At 50.4% G+C, this 17,767-nt stretch overlaps 1 protein-coding gene across 1 annotated transcript in view; it reads right to left on the bottom strand.

Moving 5' to 3' along the window:
* Positions 1-17,767, bottom strand: part of LOC144170109 (uncharacterized) — a gene marked incomplete in the record, with an annotated part of 189,025 nt that overhangs the window by 13,946 nt on the left and 157,312 nt on the right. The window contains 2 exon segments of the mRNA XM_077699680.1: positions 4,310-4,400; positions 8,450-8,622. Coding sequence (XP_077555806.1) covers positions 4,310-4,400; positions 8,450-8,622 — 264 coding nt within the window.

Below are 17,767 nucleotides of genomic sequence, written 5' to 3'. Positions count from 1 at the left end.
ACGCGCGTAGTCGAAATTGAAGCTGTGCGCGTGCGCATTCTCTAAAGCTGGCACCCATTCAACGAATGGGTGGAATCATAGCTACTACCCAATTGCGAATGCGAAGATTGGGCTATCGGCACATATTTTGAGCAACAATGTTTGCGCTGGGGCACGGGTTTCATAGATGTGGCTTAAAAAGACCAGGAGGGCTTGCCCTCTGTTGGCTTTCTCTACCGTAACGTCATAGAAAACCATAGGAAGCCGAGTATCTACTCAGTGCTAACGGTATGCACTGTGGTTAGTATATCACTTTCATGCGAGAATCGTCGTCTCGTATACTATTGTTCGCCTCAGTTGTTTGTTCTGTCGCCACGTAACAATATATTGATTCTCGTTGAAACCGATATATTGTTCATAATCTCTGTTTTAGTACTTCTTGGGCTAATTAAACACAAAAATTTCAGTAACTCTGCCTGTATGTGTGTAAGGCTGCCAGTCTGTCCTTCAGTAACTCTGCCTGTATGTATGTAAGGCTGCCAGTCGGTCCCTCAATTCAGCCATCCGGACAAAGGTTAAAAGAATTCTTGAGTGAGAAGTTTATACCTCGCTTCTCGAACAAGTTTTACGGTGCTCATCAATCGGCGTGCCTCACGCTTTGGCGGGTGGTAGGTGTCGGTCGTCTCATTTACGGCTCTCAAGCCTATAATCTATCCTCTACCCACAAGGAACTCTTAGCGGTCCTTTATCGGGCCATGCTCCGCACGATTACTGGGCTTCCCAGGCATACCCGCATCGATGCTCTTGAATGGGCTGCTCCTATGCTTCCCATGGAAGAGTTCCTCGCGGAAACCCTCGTACAACACTACCCTCGGCAGACGTTAGCGCCACAAGGCGCTGCACTCTCCGTCTTGGACTTACGTATTTTTCCGACACAGTTCCGTCGGCCTCACCCCCACCACTGCCACGGTCATTCCAGCCTGTCACAGTGGTTCATCAGCGAACCCGTAATTCCCGCTCCCGACCCGCTGCCCGTGATTAAGGAAGTTCAACGCGTCCTCACGACAATACGGCCAGACTACATCTAGACGGACGCCAGCCTTTATCCTTCCCATATGGTCCTGGCCTGGCATCGCCCAGCTCGAAGGGACCTGGACGGCTCTGTAAACCGTCACGCTTACCACTCGTACCCCTTGGAAACAGTACTCCAGAGTATCCTCAGCGCAGTGGATCACTCGGATTACACTATTACAACCCCGCCCCCTCCACGTAGTCGGATTCTCACGTACTCCCATCTGGAACTTCAAGAACTCCGCCAGCCCTTCAGTGGTCACTCAACTGTACACGGAATAGAGCACATGGTTCCCATTCTGACTCGTAATGGGACTGCTACCGCCTGGCATGGGTGGCGGTCACCCGGACTCGGATGGGGGCAACCAGGCCGCACGCGATGCAGCACGGGAGCGTCCCGCTAGTACCGCTCCCCTGGACGACAACGCGTCGCGCCCGTCTCCTGACCTTTGCCTACAGCTTGAACAGGCACGCCAGATCCAGAAGGTTAGTTTCGCTTCCGTTACTCCCACTGGCTACTTGGTTCTGGCTCCCCCGATTCTTCGCTCTGCGGAAACCTTCGTAAAGAAAACTATTGCCAACGCAGACCTCAGACCCCATTTCACAAGAACGTGGATGCACGCGGCAAGCGCCTCCATCTTCTTATTTCCCCTACTGTCAAATGTCAGTGTTCGCCGGCCTGAACCGCTTAATCTGTGGCTGCGCCGCGTATTAATTGTAACGCCCTATACTCGCCGGTGATATGCCTCCAGATGCCTCTCAAGACGAATCCGCTTCGAAGATCCTAATTTTCTCAGAGCCTTTGGGGCGTTCGGCCTACAAAGTGGTCCCTCAAGATTTGTTTAGACCGGTGTCAACCTTGGTCATAATAGTTGAGTTGACACATATTAGCCCTATTCATGCCTGACTGCAGTGATTTTCTCCATGGTTTTCGTGGACCACCAAATTCTGCTGCTCAGCTCCTCCCCCTCCGTGCCTCTCTCTCCTCTTCCCGTATTTCTGTCGCATGGCCTTCCCTTGATAGTAAAAGATTACAGCACAAACAACAATAATAGCCCAAACCTTTCCGAACAACTAAATTTGGAAACATACTTCATAGTTGTCAACACTGTTGAGCAAACAGAAAACATTAGGTACAATTGAGGCAAAATACCATAGCCCGACTTGTACTCGCAGTGCTTTTGTTAATTGAATATAAACGCGTGCTTGGTATTTGCGATAGAAAATAAAACATACGCGTCTAAAAATATTTCAACCCATAAAATTCAAAAAGATCTCGCGCGAGCCTGGACCTCGTGGCAGTGTTAAAAGTTTAAGCAGTAACAAAAGGTCGCAGTAGATGGCGCGAGCAGTGGAACGCGGGGCAATTGAATTGACATAAACATACCTCCACCGTGTTTATCATGGGGGGACTGAAAGGAAGGGGAAGAGCACGAGAGGTGGGCGGGGAGAAAAGAGAGACATTTACGTGGAAGAGGCGGCAGAAGACTATCGGCTTTCGAAAACATTTGCAGCGAAGTTAGCAGATACACCACCATTTTTTTTAAAGACCACCTTTCTTGGGCTACTCAAACGCACAAATTGTGGTCTGCCTGCCTCTCATTGGGTGAAGGCCCTAAGTACATCCTTCGGCTCACCAGTATGATAATGTTTGCCCCTCCCTCTCTCTCTCTCTCCCTCTATCTATCTCTCTGCCTATCTGTCTGTCCCTCGATCTAGCCGCCCGGCCAGGAGTGAGACGCTTATATAAGCAAAACATTTTTATGTAATAAACAAACGCTCCATATTTGTCAACATGGTTCAGCACAGAGATAATATTATGCTTCTTTGAGGAAAACGTCAATAGATAAGTAATATTTGCAACGACATCAGCAGGTGCGGGGCCAATTTCTTTCTTTTTGCATCTCTACGACTCCAAGCTTACGGTCATCCCGGTTATTCCAGAGCGGCGTTCTAGTGGTGGGTGGCGCGTTAATGAATTGAAACTAGCGTTTCCGCTATAGGTAATTTTGCAAAATACCAAGATAAATTTATTTCATTCCAATGGTTGTATAACTTGTGTAGTTTGAAATGTAACGTTTTTACGGGACATTTCATTGCATTACGGTGAACAAGATGCTAATGGCTGCGGAAAGAACCGTGAGTAATTTGAATGCTCCTACTCTAATAAATATAAATCGTGATTGTTTGCGTGCTTATAAGGTAAAAAAAAATATTCTACAGCCACAAAAACATTCATTAGGCCGGATGGGATAGTAAGCTTCAGTTTGAAAACAACCGTTCTGTCATGCTTTTTGCTGCTTGGTGGATGTTGTCCGAGCGGGCGGCGGTCCCCTCTCCAGCTGCCTTTGCATCTGTATGAGTCTAGTTCCGTTCCGTGCGGCTGCATCCGTTCGAGTGCACTCGTATTTGTGATCGTGTTTGCATCGTGCGTTCTTCACCCGCTTTATCCAAAACTATCTTCCAGTAAGCTAACTGAAAGAGACTTTGAAGCTCATTTTATGCAAACAGCGTCAACAGAAGCATGCGACACGGGGCCAGACAAGCGTGAAAAACATGCTTGTACCTTAGAGACTTTTCGTTTGAAGCGATACACCTGAAAGTTTATTCAGAGCATACAGTATTTACCAAACTGAGACAGAATTTGATTAGCAGTGACCGTGGAGCCGTCGTTCCGGTGTAAGAAAAAAGTGGCCTAGGAGAAAAGTGGCAAAAAAGCTGCCAATCAGAAGGAAAAGATGTGTGTGCAGATTTTTGGCTTTCCGACATTGCCGATCGCACTGCTCCCGTCTAACTGCTCTCATCCAACTGCACCACACAACCTTTGAGCATGTGGGGCTATCGCATTCACGGGCTTGGGCCTCATATTACCAGGAACAGGGTACGGAGAAGCTATCGCTTGCGGTCCTGGAAAAAGTCAAACTACGTGTGTATACGCCCCCAGACACCTAAATGAGCACAAGGAGCGTACGGCTCGGCTACTAGGCTACTACATTTAAACAGAATAATGTCGGCACTTGTCTTTAACCCTTCCCTATAAAAATATTATCGACGCTGTCAGAGAGAACCCTAAGGGAGCCTCTCTCACTGCAACGTTTTGGCCATGTTTTGACGTATTTTTCACTTCAGGCATTTTTTTCAGGAGCAGTTTCAGGGTCATTTTTGTTTGGTTGGTTTCTTTCTCGGGCTATTTCTACGGAAAAAGATGGCGCGTACCATTTGTTTAATTGTTAATGTATCGTTGGTGTTGTATAGTTACCTCTGGATTGCTGTTGGCATTCAGGAGGTCCACGAACCTTTCGTTGTAAAGCTCCAGGAACGTCGCCGTCACCACGAAGGACTGCTTCATTCTTCACGAGTTGCAATGCGCATGCGTGAAAAGAAGTCCTCTTTATGTCGCTTTCAAAAACCCTCCGTTCAACATCACCACCCATTATAGGTGATGAATGATGGCTTAAAACACCAGAGTGACGATTCAACTAGCAGCGGTGTCTTTGTAAAAGGGTGCTGCACTGTGAGGCCGTGCGGTTGACTTCCGGCCGCGGTGGCTGTTTCACAAGTAAAGGGGAAAGTCAAGAACGCCCATGCTCCGAGCTTTTAACGCGCATTGAAGATACCTGGGTGGTACGAACCATTCCGTAGTCCTCCACTAATCCAAAAATAAGGCAGTAACATGCAGCGATGCCGTGTGACTAATGCGAGTAGGCGCACACCCCGTGAAATGCGATTATAAGCACACTTTCAAGCCTGTATGACCCGTCGTATACTTTGACCCAGCACTACCTACACTCGTAGAAATAGCAACAGGTCGGCTTCACCATAATGCTCTTGAGTAAAAAATAGAACCTGCTCCCGGACAACAGCAGGAATGCGAGCTTTGCGCCTTTGTACCTGTGTAGATTCCATTTGTTACTCAAATCCTATGTTGGGCCTCGTAATTCGCGAAATTCGCGCAGTGGTTCACGATGATTTGTTGTATCCTATGTTGGGCCTCGTAATTCGCGAAATTCGCGCAGTGGTTCACGATGATTTGTGGTTCCGGAGCGCTGTGGTGAAGCCGATTTGCGTCTACACCACAACGCTTAGAGTGTAATAGTGTCCGCTCTGTATTTTCTCAACGCTGCCAATGATTTTTTTTGGGGCTCCCGTAACAAGAATGCGGGCACACGTGTCAGACGTACTTGCGATACGGTGTTAGATAAATGTGAAAAATAACTTTTTGCGAGAGCACGCCGAGGCTGCAAATGAGTGGGAAAGGAAGGGAAGACCTCGCACTGCAACTTACGTTTCCAAGAGAAGAAAGCACTCTCTCATTAGCCTTCGTCTTTCCTACGCCTGACAGAGGAGGATGAGGAGAAGGAAGCGGAATAGGAGGGACTCATTAATTAGGCAAAAAGGCTTCAGGCCCTTTTGGAGATAGGGGGTGGGGTGCGGGGGAGTAGGGCTCCGAGGATGCGTGAAGTGCAAGAAACTCGATTCGTGATGCACAGGAAGTAGGCACCTACATTCACGTCGCATGTTTTTTGCCGAATTCGACGGTTGATAGAGGATGAGTAAATGGGAAATAGAGAGAGAAAAAAGGAGCGCCTTGTGCATCGAAGAGCAGCAAGAGTGAAAGATTTGGCACACTTTAAGTGCGTCACCGCTGCGAGGACAGAGCGCCTTTAGAAAAGCTCGGGATTTGTAAAGGGGGTAAACCGTTCGAAAACGCGCGACAAACGAAAACGTAAAAATACATTCGCGCTATTTTGTAAGCCGGGTGCACTCGAGCTGCCTTTATCAGCAGCAACATCTTGCAAACCGTTCAACGTCGCACATCCCAATAGAGTGCAGCTGCACGGCAGCTCATCAAACAGCAAGTCGAAACAGAAAATGGGCGAAGAGCTGTGCCGTCCTCCTTGCTATTCCGACAGAGCAGGCACTTATTGAGCTTACCTAAAAAGCAACGCCTATACATAACAGACAGACAAAACAGACACACGGAAGTAGTCTTAGCTAGGCTGCAGATAGGCCACACGTGTGTGACGCACTCACACCTCTTCATTGGGTCGTGAAGACCCCTTTGTAGCAGGTGTGGAGAGGGCCTGTCCGTGGCTCACATACTAATTACATGTAGGGCACTCGACGCAACCCGACACAGACACTTCCCAGAAATCTACACAGGACTAATCCCACCTCATCCATCATTCTTTTTATCGGGCGAGCCTATGTTTTCGGCCAAACCGGTTTTAAAGTATCTGTCAGAGACAAAGTTTCTACAACTGGTCCTCTATCATCCATATTGTTAGCCTGACCCTATACACTAGCCATGTTACTTTTCTTTATTCCACTTCACGTTTCGATTTCACTTTTACAGCTGATTTTAAAGGCTGTTTGATTCATCCCACTACTCTTAATAAATAGCATTTTTATGGAGCTCTTTGCCCGTTGCTGGCCTTGCGCCAATCAACAAACAACTAACTCAAAAGCAGCGCCAGTTCTTTGAACGAATGCACGAATTTTCTGCAGAGAGAGCAAGAAGAAATGACTCTTGGCAACAAACTAAATCCACTTGTACCTAGTCGTCTCAAAGGCCCCAAAGATCCGCTGCGTAGCCCAAGGGCTCGGTTTTACAGCGTACCTGGAAGCTCTCTTCATTGCATTGTCGCAGAAGCGTCTGTGCTATAATTCACCTAGCCAGTCCGTTTCGAGTGCTTTGTTACCGGTTTTTCTTATAATTTTCTTTTGGAGCAACTTTGGCAGTGGTGCAACATCACTTGAGCGACCGTGACTTGACTATATTGGCTCGCTGTAGTTACTGACTTACGTAACGCGTTGCTTCACTTCTGATACTTCGAAATAAATGCTCTTACCGGGTGCATTGGTCTTGCAACTGCACAAACATGCTCATCATTGCGCGTGGTAAACGAAATACAAGTGTCGAAATCCTAGGTAGGAAATTACGACATTCGAGGGGCATACCTGCCGGTGCTGAAATACGACTGATATCGCAAAAATACAACCACCTTGCTGAGCATCTGTACTTTCTACGTACAGAAGAAGGGATTACGAGGGTGAACACGCGAGAATGCGCTCAGAAGCGCTCAATTTTACACACGCACCCGTAGAGCCTTGGCTCTTTTAAAAGCAGACTCATCCCACCCTTTTGTTGGCCTCTCATATGTTGCTGCATCTCCTGGTGGCGTAAAGGAAACTCAGGGACACATAAGGAAGCTTAAAAGGCTCCTGCGCACATGTCAGGTAAGAGCATATCGATCCATCGCGCTCAAAACATAGCGAAGTTTTGTTTAAAAAAAATAAAAACTTGGCTGATTCTATGGCTCAGAACGTTACGTGTTAACGCGGGGTAAATGCACGACGGAAAATAGATTGCCTTAAAAATACCTAATACGACATACTCGCGTGCTCACCCTTGCAAATCTTCTGACTGTACAGTGCCATGTATTCGTTTGTTTTTGCGAAAGCAGAGTCGAGGAAACAAGAAGGGCGCGAAAATTGAACAAGACATTCGCTATCTCGCAAGCGCAAGATTTTGCCTTTGAAAACATCACGGAAATGCAGTGAACTCAGAAAAACGGGCGCTAAAGGACAACGACGACCTGTCGAGGGGAAGGGGGGGGGAGGAGGAGTATAGTGGCTATGGCGTTGTGCTGCTGAATCCAAAAACACGGGTTTGATTCCTGCCGCGGTGGCCGCTTTTCAGATGGAAGCAGAAAGCGAAAACGCCCGCGAGTCGAGATTGAGGCGCACGTTAAAGATCCCCAGGTGGGCGAAATTACGGCGCGCCTCACAGACCAGTTGTTGCTTCCGGCGTCAAACACCAAAATTTGAATTTGAATTGAATTTCAATAAGCGACGAGTCAGCCACATACGGCTCTGATGTATCTGGTTGGTTCTCAGCCATTTTGTAATTTCAGTGGGCGAAAATATGAAAAATGCAGTCGGAAAGTTATGTGGAGTACCACGTCATGTCGAAGTCATTGTATTGTAATTTGTGTAAACTCCTTGCTTTGGCTTTTAACTTTTTTGTTGTTTTGTTGCTTTTTATTACTATTCATCCTCTCGTGCTTCCAACTGCTCACCGAAAGTAAATCCCGAGTGCGCCACTGGCTCAGAGCAACTCTAACTTTCCTCCTCTTTCTGACACTTGGCCCCTAGTCAATGTAGCCCATCCTTCGTAGCGCAGGCAGGAAAGCACCGCCCCAGTTTTCGTTCGCCCGTCAGCTGCGCCGACATGATATATCAGTAAACGGACGCCCTCTGTACGCCGTTCTCGATCCCGACGCCTCGCCCTGGGCGCCGAAGCGAAGCCTCCAGAGACTCCGGGGCCTTGGCGAACTGGCAACCCATAATCAGCCTGGCTAGAGAGAGCCGGATAGCAGAGAAGAGCAGCACTCACTCGTTTTCCCGGACGAGTTCGAACATCCTTCGGAACGCCCGGGGCGCGACGCCTTCTGCCTGCAGCTGCTCCGTGTTGGAGACGCCCGTGAGGGTGTACGTCTTGCCCGAGCCCGTCTGGCCGTACGCGAAGATGCACACGTTGTAGCCGTCCATGGCACTCTGCACCAGGCTCTGAAAGGAGGAAGGGACCGGAACGAGAAAGGGTGCGTAACTGGCGCCTTGTGATAAGAAAAAGACGAAAAGACGAAGCTTGTGTAAATAGCAAGAACTATACAAACTGGTACCGGTCGGTTACTGTATCATAGAAGAGCTGCGGCTCCACGGTGAGAACAGAGTGGCCCACATGTACAAAAAAGAAAAAAGAAACCCTGCTCGCAGCCTCAGGCGCTGCTCTGATCTATGTTCGATTTCGTTTGAGTAGGCGCGTCGCTTTTTTGGAAGGTTCTTTCTTACGTGACGAGCAGTGCGAGGAGGCGCTAGGGACCTCGAATATAGCAATGTAAACCTCTTTGGTCATCAGAGCTGCCGATGTCACCGCCTGGCGCACGGCAGCGGCCGCACAGCCACCCTATGAATCACTTGAAGGTACACAATTAAAAATATATCCCTCTCTCTCTCCCCCCAAAGTGTTAATTTAAACGAGCTGCCCTTATTTGCGACGCGCAAATGATGCCGGCATATCCATCGCCCATTCTTCGAAGAGACGGTTAAATTCTTGACTCTCTGATATATGCGGCCATATTGGTAGCGGACTCCGTTCCGCGAACGATAAAATAATTTACAATGTTTACGTCTACATAGCTTTACTAAGAGAACCCCCACCCTTTCTTTTTCCTCTTGCGTTCGCTCTTCCGTCGTTGTCGGACAAGATTAATGTGCAACATTTTTTTTTCACCGTGCGCAAGAGTGCCATTAAGGAGTCTTACGGCACTGTAAAAAAGCCGTTAGCTCAAATGACGGCCTCATAATGCAATGAAAAGCTTTCCGACAACGTTCGTTCGTAATCCTGCGCTGGAACACGTTTCAGAATACATTTATTTTTCCACGCTAGCAGCTTGCCGCTTAGCATGGATATCCCATTAGGTGCTCGGAACGTTAGATTACTTTTTTCCGCCTGGGAAGTCTGAAAATCACTTAAATGATTAAGCGATTTTGTTGGCTTGTAAATTCGTTAGCCCGAAACTGCGCAATGATGATGTCGACTTAGCCATAAATTTGTGCTAGAAAGAATTACAAATATCTCAATTGCGCCAAAGAAGCAGTTCCGTCAACGAAACGACGGCCGTGCACAGTGAGAACGATCGAAAGAAAATCGACGCGAAAATAGGGAGTTGTTTGAGTCCTAAAAAAATTCACGCATCTACACGAAGTGAATCAGGATCGTTCTTACCGTAAATCACCAGTGGCATTGCCCACTCGCGCATGTAAACGAGTGACGACCCGTGTGTACAGTATATAAAATTCCAATGCAATCCAATCCGATACAATTCAATTTAATCCAATTTATTTCAATCCAATCCAATCCAATCCAAATCCAATCCGATCCAAATCCAATCCGATCAATTTCAATCCAATCCAATGCTCCTCGCGCATGCGCAACACTGTGTACACGGACGCCAAGCCCCGGACAGAGCGAGGTCCTGCGGTGCTTCCCCACTAAAAGAAATCAACTGCCGGCTATAATGGACACAACAATGCAGACTAACATGAGACATCTCCCTTTTTTGCTTCTCGCCCTGATGATGCTCGGAGGAGACATGCAGAAAAGGAAGAGAGAAGGCGCTCCATTCTGTTACAGATTCTCTTTACCACATGGACTGGTGTACATGGTATAATGAACAGTCTTGTCCAAACCTAAAGCGTTGATTTGTGACCGGATAAGCCATACCACCGTTTTGGACGCGCTATTTTGCCTCCCTACTGGGTGCGGGTCAACAGTGTTTTACTGCACGTGTCGAAATTAGTACACGCTAACGGACAAGTTTTGCGAGCAGTGGCGTCTCAGAAGGACGAATCCAATAGATGACTTTTAAGCCTATACCATAACTTTTATTTGAGGGAAAAACCATGCCATTCAATTGCTTAGGCTGCACCAGCCCAAGGGTCGGCTGACTCGGGACTGTGACCGCAAGCATTCGCTACTCATGGACGCACCATGCCAACGAGAACTCGCCAGCGCGTCAGTGTCAGTCTGCACGCGTTCTGCAAACTCACTCGTGGAGCAATGAACGTTGCAGCCACAGAATGGACGTGTGCCCGGATCCCTCGAACAAGATCTGCCGAGGGTGTGGAATCTCCAACCCCGCCGAAGACCACGAATGTGTCCCGAAGTGTGGCCTGTGCGGAGGCAAACACCTGACCGCGGACAAGGCCTGCAAAGCCCGCTTCAAGACGCCCTACGTCGTCCGCCGGCGGCGCTGGGAACGGCGCCGAGCGGAGGAAGAAGAAGACGCTGGGAGAAGGAACCGAGAGAAAAGAGGTCCTGCAGGCGGACCCCACCGTAGCGCCTCCAAACAACGGGGCCGGTCGCAAACCCCGGTCCGCAGCAGCAACAACAGTAGCGGCGAAAACGACCGCCAGAGTCGCTCCCGATCGAAGTCACGATCCAGGGGTGGCAACGGCGGCGGCAACCGCCGCTGGGAGACGGTGAACCCCTGCTCGAGCGGGAGATCCGGATCCCCGACCACGTCCCGTTCGAAACATTGACGGGCAAGAAAACAAGCCAGATGTAATAGCTCTACAGGAAACAAACGGGAAACCACGACTCCCGGGGTACGTCACTTACACAGACCCCACGGAGAACGGAACGGCGGTGCTCGTCCGCAGCAACGTGGCGGCAACACAACACGTCACGGCGCAGGGCGGGTGCGAGCACACGCTGGTCGAAATTCATGCAAGAGAAATTGGCAACTCGGGCAATCTATTCCTCATGAGCGCGTACTGCCGGCCGTCACAACGGCAGTACGAGTTTGACCGCATCGTGAGCCAGGCGAAAGGGTTGGCGGGGACGAGGCCACTCCTGATCCTCGGCGACTTTAACGCCCCTCAAACAACGTGGGGCTATAAGTTCCAGTCCAAGAGAGGAAAATCGTTGGCCAAGGCAATGGAGGATCACGAGATGGCCCTCCTGAACGAGCCGGACGTACCCACCAGAAGAGGCAACAGTGCCGCGAGGGACACTACGCCAGACCTGTCGTGGCTATCGGGCACGCTAGACATCACCTGGAGGAGCGAAGAAGCGGACCTGGGGTCTGACCACAGTGTGATCCGCATCACGATCCGAGGCTCCCGATATCGGGCTGTGCTGGGGACGGCGCGGATCACGGATTGGGACAAAATGAGGAAGTATACCCAAGAACAAGACGCGGCGGCCGAGGAAGAGCCGGCACAAGCCGAAAGAAAACAAACCTACACCGAATGGGCGAGGGACCAGAAGCAGGCCCTCCAGAAATTCACCCAGGAAATCGCAACGACGGCGGAGGTACCGTACGTGGACGCCAGACTTACCCACATGTGGGCGGCTCGGCACTCGTTGACGCGGCGGTGGAAGCGTCAGAGACATAACAGAAAGCTGGCCAAACGCATTGCGGTCTTGAACAAACAGATCGCCGAGCACACGGCCAAGCTATGCAGGGAAAATTGACTGAAGACTTGCGACGGCCTGCAGGGCAAGCTCTCGGCGCGGAAGACGTGGTGTCTCTTGAGGCATTTAATCGACCCGCTGAGTACCAAAACTGCGACCAATCGCAACCTTACCAAAGTATTGAACACGTACAAGGGAGACGGCTGCAGGCTCCTGGAAGACCTGAAGGCGAGGTACCTAAAGGAAGAGAAGGGCCAGTACCCGGTGCCCCAGACGTACGAAGGACCCGACAACGACGAGCTGGACAGGCCGTTTACCATGACGGAATTTTGGACAGCGATAGACGAAAGCAATAAGAGAAGTGCCCCCGGCAGGGACGCCATAACTTACAAGCTGCTCGGTAACATGAGCGGTGCAGCGGCCCGCGGCCTCCTAGAGCACATCAACGAAACCTGGGACAGCTCGCGGTTGCCGGAGGAATGGAAGGAAGCGGAGGTCCACTTCATTCCAAAGCCCGGCAAAGCCCTCACGATAGACAACATGCGGCCCATCTCCCTCACGTCCTGCGCGGGGAAAGTTATGGAGCGCATGGTTCTTCGCCGGCTGCAGAAGCACCTCGAAGAAACAGATCAGATGCCGGAGACGATGTACGGCTTCAGGCATCATCTCAGCACCCAAGACGTGATGGTCCAACTCCACGAGCTGGTCGTCAAGCAGGCAACGAGGCACGCGCCGCGCGGGATACTCGCCCTCGACCTGAAAGGAGCGTTTGACAACGTGTCCTACGCAAGCGTGTTGCAGAATCTGAACAAGACCAGGTGCGGCCGCAAGACATTCGGCTACATAAAAGATTTTCTGTCAAACCGAACGGCGACCATCAGGATAGGGGACGAGAAGTCGGACCCTGTCGAGCTCGGCGATAGGGGCACCCCTCAGGGGTCGGTCTTGTCGCCCCTGCTCTTCAATCTGGCCCTCCTGCCCCTGCCCGATCTACTCAAGCAAATCGAAGGCGTGGACCACGCGTTCTACGCCGACGACATTACGGTGTGGACGGCCCGAGCCGGGTCCGATGCCTGGGTGGAGGAAGCCTTGCAGCGGGCGGCAACGACCGTGCACGAGTACGCCAAGTCGTGCGGACTGAGCTGCGCTCCCCAGAAATCTGAGCTGCTCATGATCCAACCGGGGAAACCTCAGAAGGAGCCGCTGCCGAACGTGACCATCACCATCGACGGAACGGCCATCAAGCCAACTCAGCAGATTCGGATTCTCGGCCTACTACTTCAGAGCGACGGGAAGGCACACGCCGCCGTCAAAAAGATCAAGACTACATCGGAACAGATACTCAGTATGATTCGGAGGGTATCTAACCAAAACCGAGGCCTGAAAGAGGACGATGCCATGCGCCTGGTACGCGCTTTCGTCGTGTCGCGGGTTACCTACTCCGCCCCGTATCTCCAGCTGACGAAGGCGAATAGGGACACCCTAAACACGATGCTTCGCAAGGCAACGAAGCAAGCACTCGGCATTCCCATATACTCGTCCACACAAAGACTGCTAGACATGGGCGCCCACAACACGGTGGAGGAGCTCATCGAAGCCCACCTTTCGAGTCAGAGAATCCGGCTCAGTCACACGGAGCACGGACGAGCCGTCCTACGCAAGATAGGTTGGCAGATCGAGCCAGTACCCATCAAGGCAGCCCTTCCGGAAGACTGGAAGATGAGCATTCTGACCAAACCCCTTCCCCGGAACATGACGCCGGGCAAGGACGACGAGAGGCGCACCGCGCGGGCAAAAGCAATGGCCCGGAAGCTGCAAGAGAACCCCAGGGTCCTCTACGCGGACGCCTCGCTCCGAAAACACAGCGACCGTGCAGCGGCGGTAGTTACGTCCAGAGACCGGCTGATCGTCAGCGCGTCCCTGAAGACAACAGACCCCGCAGTTGCCGAGGAAGTGGCTGTGGCCCTGGCACTCGCACAGCCATGCGTGGACACCGTGGTCATCGACTCAATGACAGCGTACGGAAGCTTCCGCAGGGGGGTAATCTCTTCCGCGGCCCGAGCCATTCTATCCAAGTGCAAGCCACCGGGAAGAGCCATAGAGCTCGTGTGGGTCTTGGCTCACTCGCGGGTAGCAGGCAACACCATCGCCGACTACCATGCCCGAGAAATGTCAATCCGGGCCGAGAACGAGCCGGAAGACCTACCGCACCCGGTTACCAACTTTCGGGACATTACCCGGATGTACCGAGAGGAGAGGTGCAGACTGCCGGAACCGCACCCCTAACTGACTAGGCAGCAACAGACGATCCTGCGTCGAGCGCAGGCGGGATCGCTTGCGCATCCCGTACTGATGAACCGCATGTACGTACCCTGCGGAACACGATACGCTCTGTCCGTTTTGCAAAAGAGAGAGGGGCACCCTGCCGCACATCTTGGCAGAGTGTACAGAACTCAAGACCCCCCCTCCTTCCCTTCTCCACAACACCCCCAATTCCCAACCCCTTGAGCGATGGGAGACCTTGTTGACCAGCCCCGCCCTGCCGACTCAGCTCGCACTGACAGACAGGGGCCAGGAGCTGCTGGGAACATATGGGTCCCGTAACTAGGGAACCACCCCGTCTGGTGCCAGCGCGCACCACCGATTTCTTGGGCTCAGTAAAAGTTGATTCCTCCTCCTCCTCCTTGCAGCGCAAAAATGGTGAATTCAGTATAGAAAACAATGCACAAAAAGAAACAAATCAACTTAAGAAAAACATGCGCCATGGGGGATTAAAATTAGAACTTGAGGATTACAAAAAAACGGACCTATTTCTCCGCCCACTCGGCCTCAGCCAACGCTGTCAGGGATGGAGATATGGAGATATAAAGTATATATTGTATAGCCTGTTTACATTTTTATGTAGTGTTAGCATTTGAAGCAAGCAGGTTAGATGACTATTTCTTAAATAAAGATCGTGCAGTAAGCGTCCCCCAAAATACCACATAGATCTTATCTCTAGTGAACGCATTCTTTAGGCAGAAAAGCGATGGAAAATGTCTGGTCGTGCTGCTGACCGCTGGGCCAGTTCACCCAGCGCAAAAGTACTTCCCACACCTTGGTTTTGCGGTGTAAATAAATGTTCTGGCTGATTTATTTTTCTCTGTACCTATATTAACTTCGCTGACTCTTCTCCCGTATTTAATTGGCCTTATCTACTAGCGTACCAGTCAGCGAAGCGTCGCGTGTGCGCTTGTGTGGAGCTACTTGATACAGTCTACAAACTAACAAACTAAAGGCACATTCTTCCAGGCACAAACGTGTCGTGGCTTAGTTTCAACTGAGAAAACGAACTGCGGCAACCCACCGGCGGCCGGCCGACTATACGCTGGGCCGACTGATTCTGTCGGAGGGTCGGTGAGCCGTGCAGTAGCGCAGTCAAGTCAAGCCATCTCGTCTGAACGTTATACGAAACGTCACGGAAAATCGCCAAGGAGGATGCAGAGAGGAGGGCAACACTTTTGAATTGATTTTTCTACTGAATAAATCGGCGTAAACACAGCGAGAGTGGCCGAAACATGGCCTAGAGGCTGCGGACCACAATTTGCGCTAGTAATCCCGCAATGTTTACAAATCCCTTCAGTGTCCCTTTAAGGAGACAATTATTGAAAGACACCTGTTTGATATCAGATTACTTATAATGGCCCTGGAGAGCAATGTTCCCTGCAATACATTCCGAGCAATGCATAGCACTGAAGCCGACTTTAAATGAGCTCGGCGCATAGCACAGAAGCTTGCGAAATTAGCGACAGTTTTCTCTTCAAGTTTCTACATTTTTTCGTTCTTTCGATTGCTCTTTATATTGTTATGCTCCCTTACGTGTATGCGCTGCTAATGCGAACAATTAACTTCCTTTGGAAGTCAGGGCTGCACTGTCCTCCGCCTCTCGTCCCTGCCTGTTATCGCAGTTTCATTTTTTTCCGCTGAGGCATTAACTCGGGGAAGCTGCATGACAAAGCAGGCAGTTGATAAGCGCCCCTTTCTATGGATATCCATCTATAAGCAGGGAGATTCTCCCCCGGCTGCTTTGTCATGCAGCTTCGTCGAGCTAATCCATAAGCAAGCAGGACGCTTCTCATCCGACTGCTTTGTCATGCAGCTTGGTCGAGTTAATGCCTCAGCTGAAAAATTAAACAGCGCATGGACGACTGACGGAGGTCACCAGAGAACTGACTTCAAATGAAAGTTTATTGTTCGCCTCGGCAGTACGTATACACAAGCGACCTCAAAAATATATAAAAAAAAAAAAACGAACCGAAGAAAATTACAGACGGAAACCGCAAGGTCGTTCCACGAAGTAAACTCGTATTTCGCCTGAATGTAGTTGCCGCATTTCCTCCATCTTTGTTCATCTACTCGGCTATCTTACTGTTTGTATAAATAGTTCCCTTACTTTTGGCCCACTTCACGACAGCATGAGTATACGTGCAGCATTGTTCGAAAGTCTCCAAACGATGCCAAAAGTTTTCGGGCCACAAGTAGTGCGGAGCCGAAGCTAACTATTGAAATCAGACAAAATATGTTTCACCGTAAAGTTGGCGAAAGTGTTATTCAGTGCAATTATACCAAAAAAATTTTCACTACACACGAGGGTTGAACTTCTGCAGATAGGGTATATAAACACACGCGTAAAATTTGACTTGGAATTAGTCTTTCTATGGTGAATACCAGTGGTAAAGCTCGAGCGGGGGAGGGGAAGGAGTGTGCCGCTTGGTTGTGCGTGTTAGCAGATGACGTGCTTGAACTGCACTGGACTAGGAAGACGTTTACAGTGGAATGTCTTGGATACGATTCTGGATATTACGTTTTTCGGCCTCGTACGTTTTTCTTGTCATTCCCGGCCGACTTCCCTTAGAAATAATGCCCCCTTATGCGTTTCAAACGACCACATGTTTGCCGAAAGCTGGATAATACGACCGCTACATCCGACCTTGACCGATATTTTTAGAAATACTACGCTTATTCTTTGGTATATCAGCTGCAACCGCGTTCCAACAAGCCGCGATCTGCACGTTGCAGAGACGCCGAGGCCTAACCACAGATTGGGACCAGTGAGACGTGGACATTGCGTCATGAGAGTTCGTGTGTCAGGGTGACGACCTGACAACCTGCGAATTACCATTGCGGAGATATACCAAGATATACCATTGTGGAGTCCTGCGGTGCAGCGGCAGTTGCGGATGATGATGGCGACGACTACGACACGTTAGAAGATGGAGACAGCTACGGCGGCCGGTGTTCAACCAGAGCTACTTGATATATATCAAAGAGCTCTGGTGTTCGACAGCAAGCGAGGAACTTGAACACTCGGACGTAATTGTAACTACCTGGGTGCCCCCGCCAACCGAACGATCATATGGGCTCCGGGTAACACGGGCCTTGAGGGTAACGAGGCGGCTGACACCGCTGCCCGCGCGCTCACTCTTCTGGCATCATCCTCATGCCGCACCGATTCGGACTAAGAACGCAATCCCGCTTACACCTTTAAGTAGGTCACACAGTTTTATCAATCCGGCCATTCCGTCTATCCCAAGCTCTGCATGGGCCTCAGGAAGGTGAGGAGCGCATCCTCCTTCGCCTTTATACCAAACTCTCTTGTGCCCGGCAGTCTTAAAACACTTCGACCCCGCTTGCACGGGAAGTGCCCGCTCTGTGAGGAAAATTCCTCTGACATTTTCCACATGGTGTGGGCGT

The sequence above is a fragment of the Haemaphysalis longicornis genome, unplaced genomic scaffold (assembly GCF_048455015.1).
Source record: "Haemaphysalis longicornis isolate Haplotype H1 unplaced genomic scaffold, Haemaphysalis longicornis Haplotype H1 scaffold_2, whole genome shotgun sequence".
NCBI lineage: Eukaryota > Metazoa > Arthropoda > Arachnida > Ixodida > Ixodidae > Haemaphysalis > Haemaphysalis longicornis.
The sequence above is the reverse complement of the archived record's forward strand: the minus strand, read 5'-3'. Positions and strand labels throughout refer to the sequence as shown.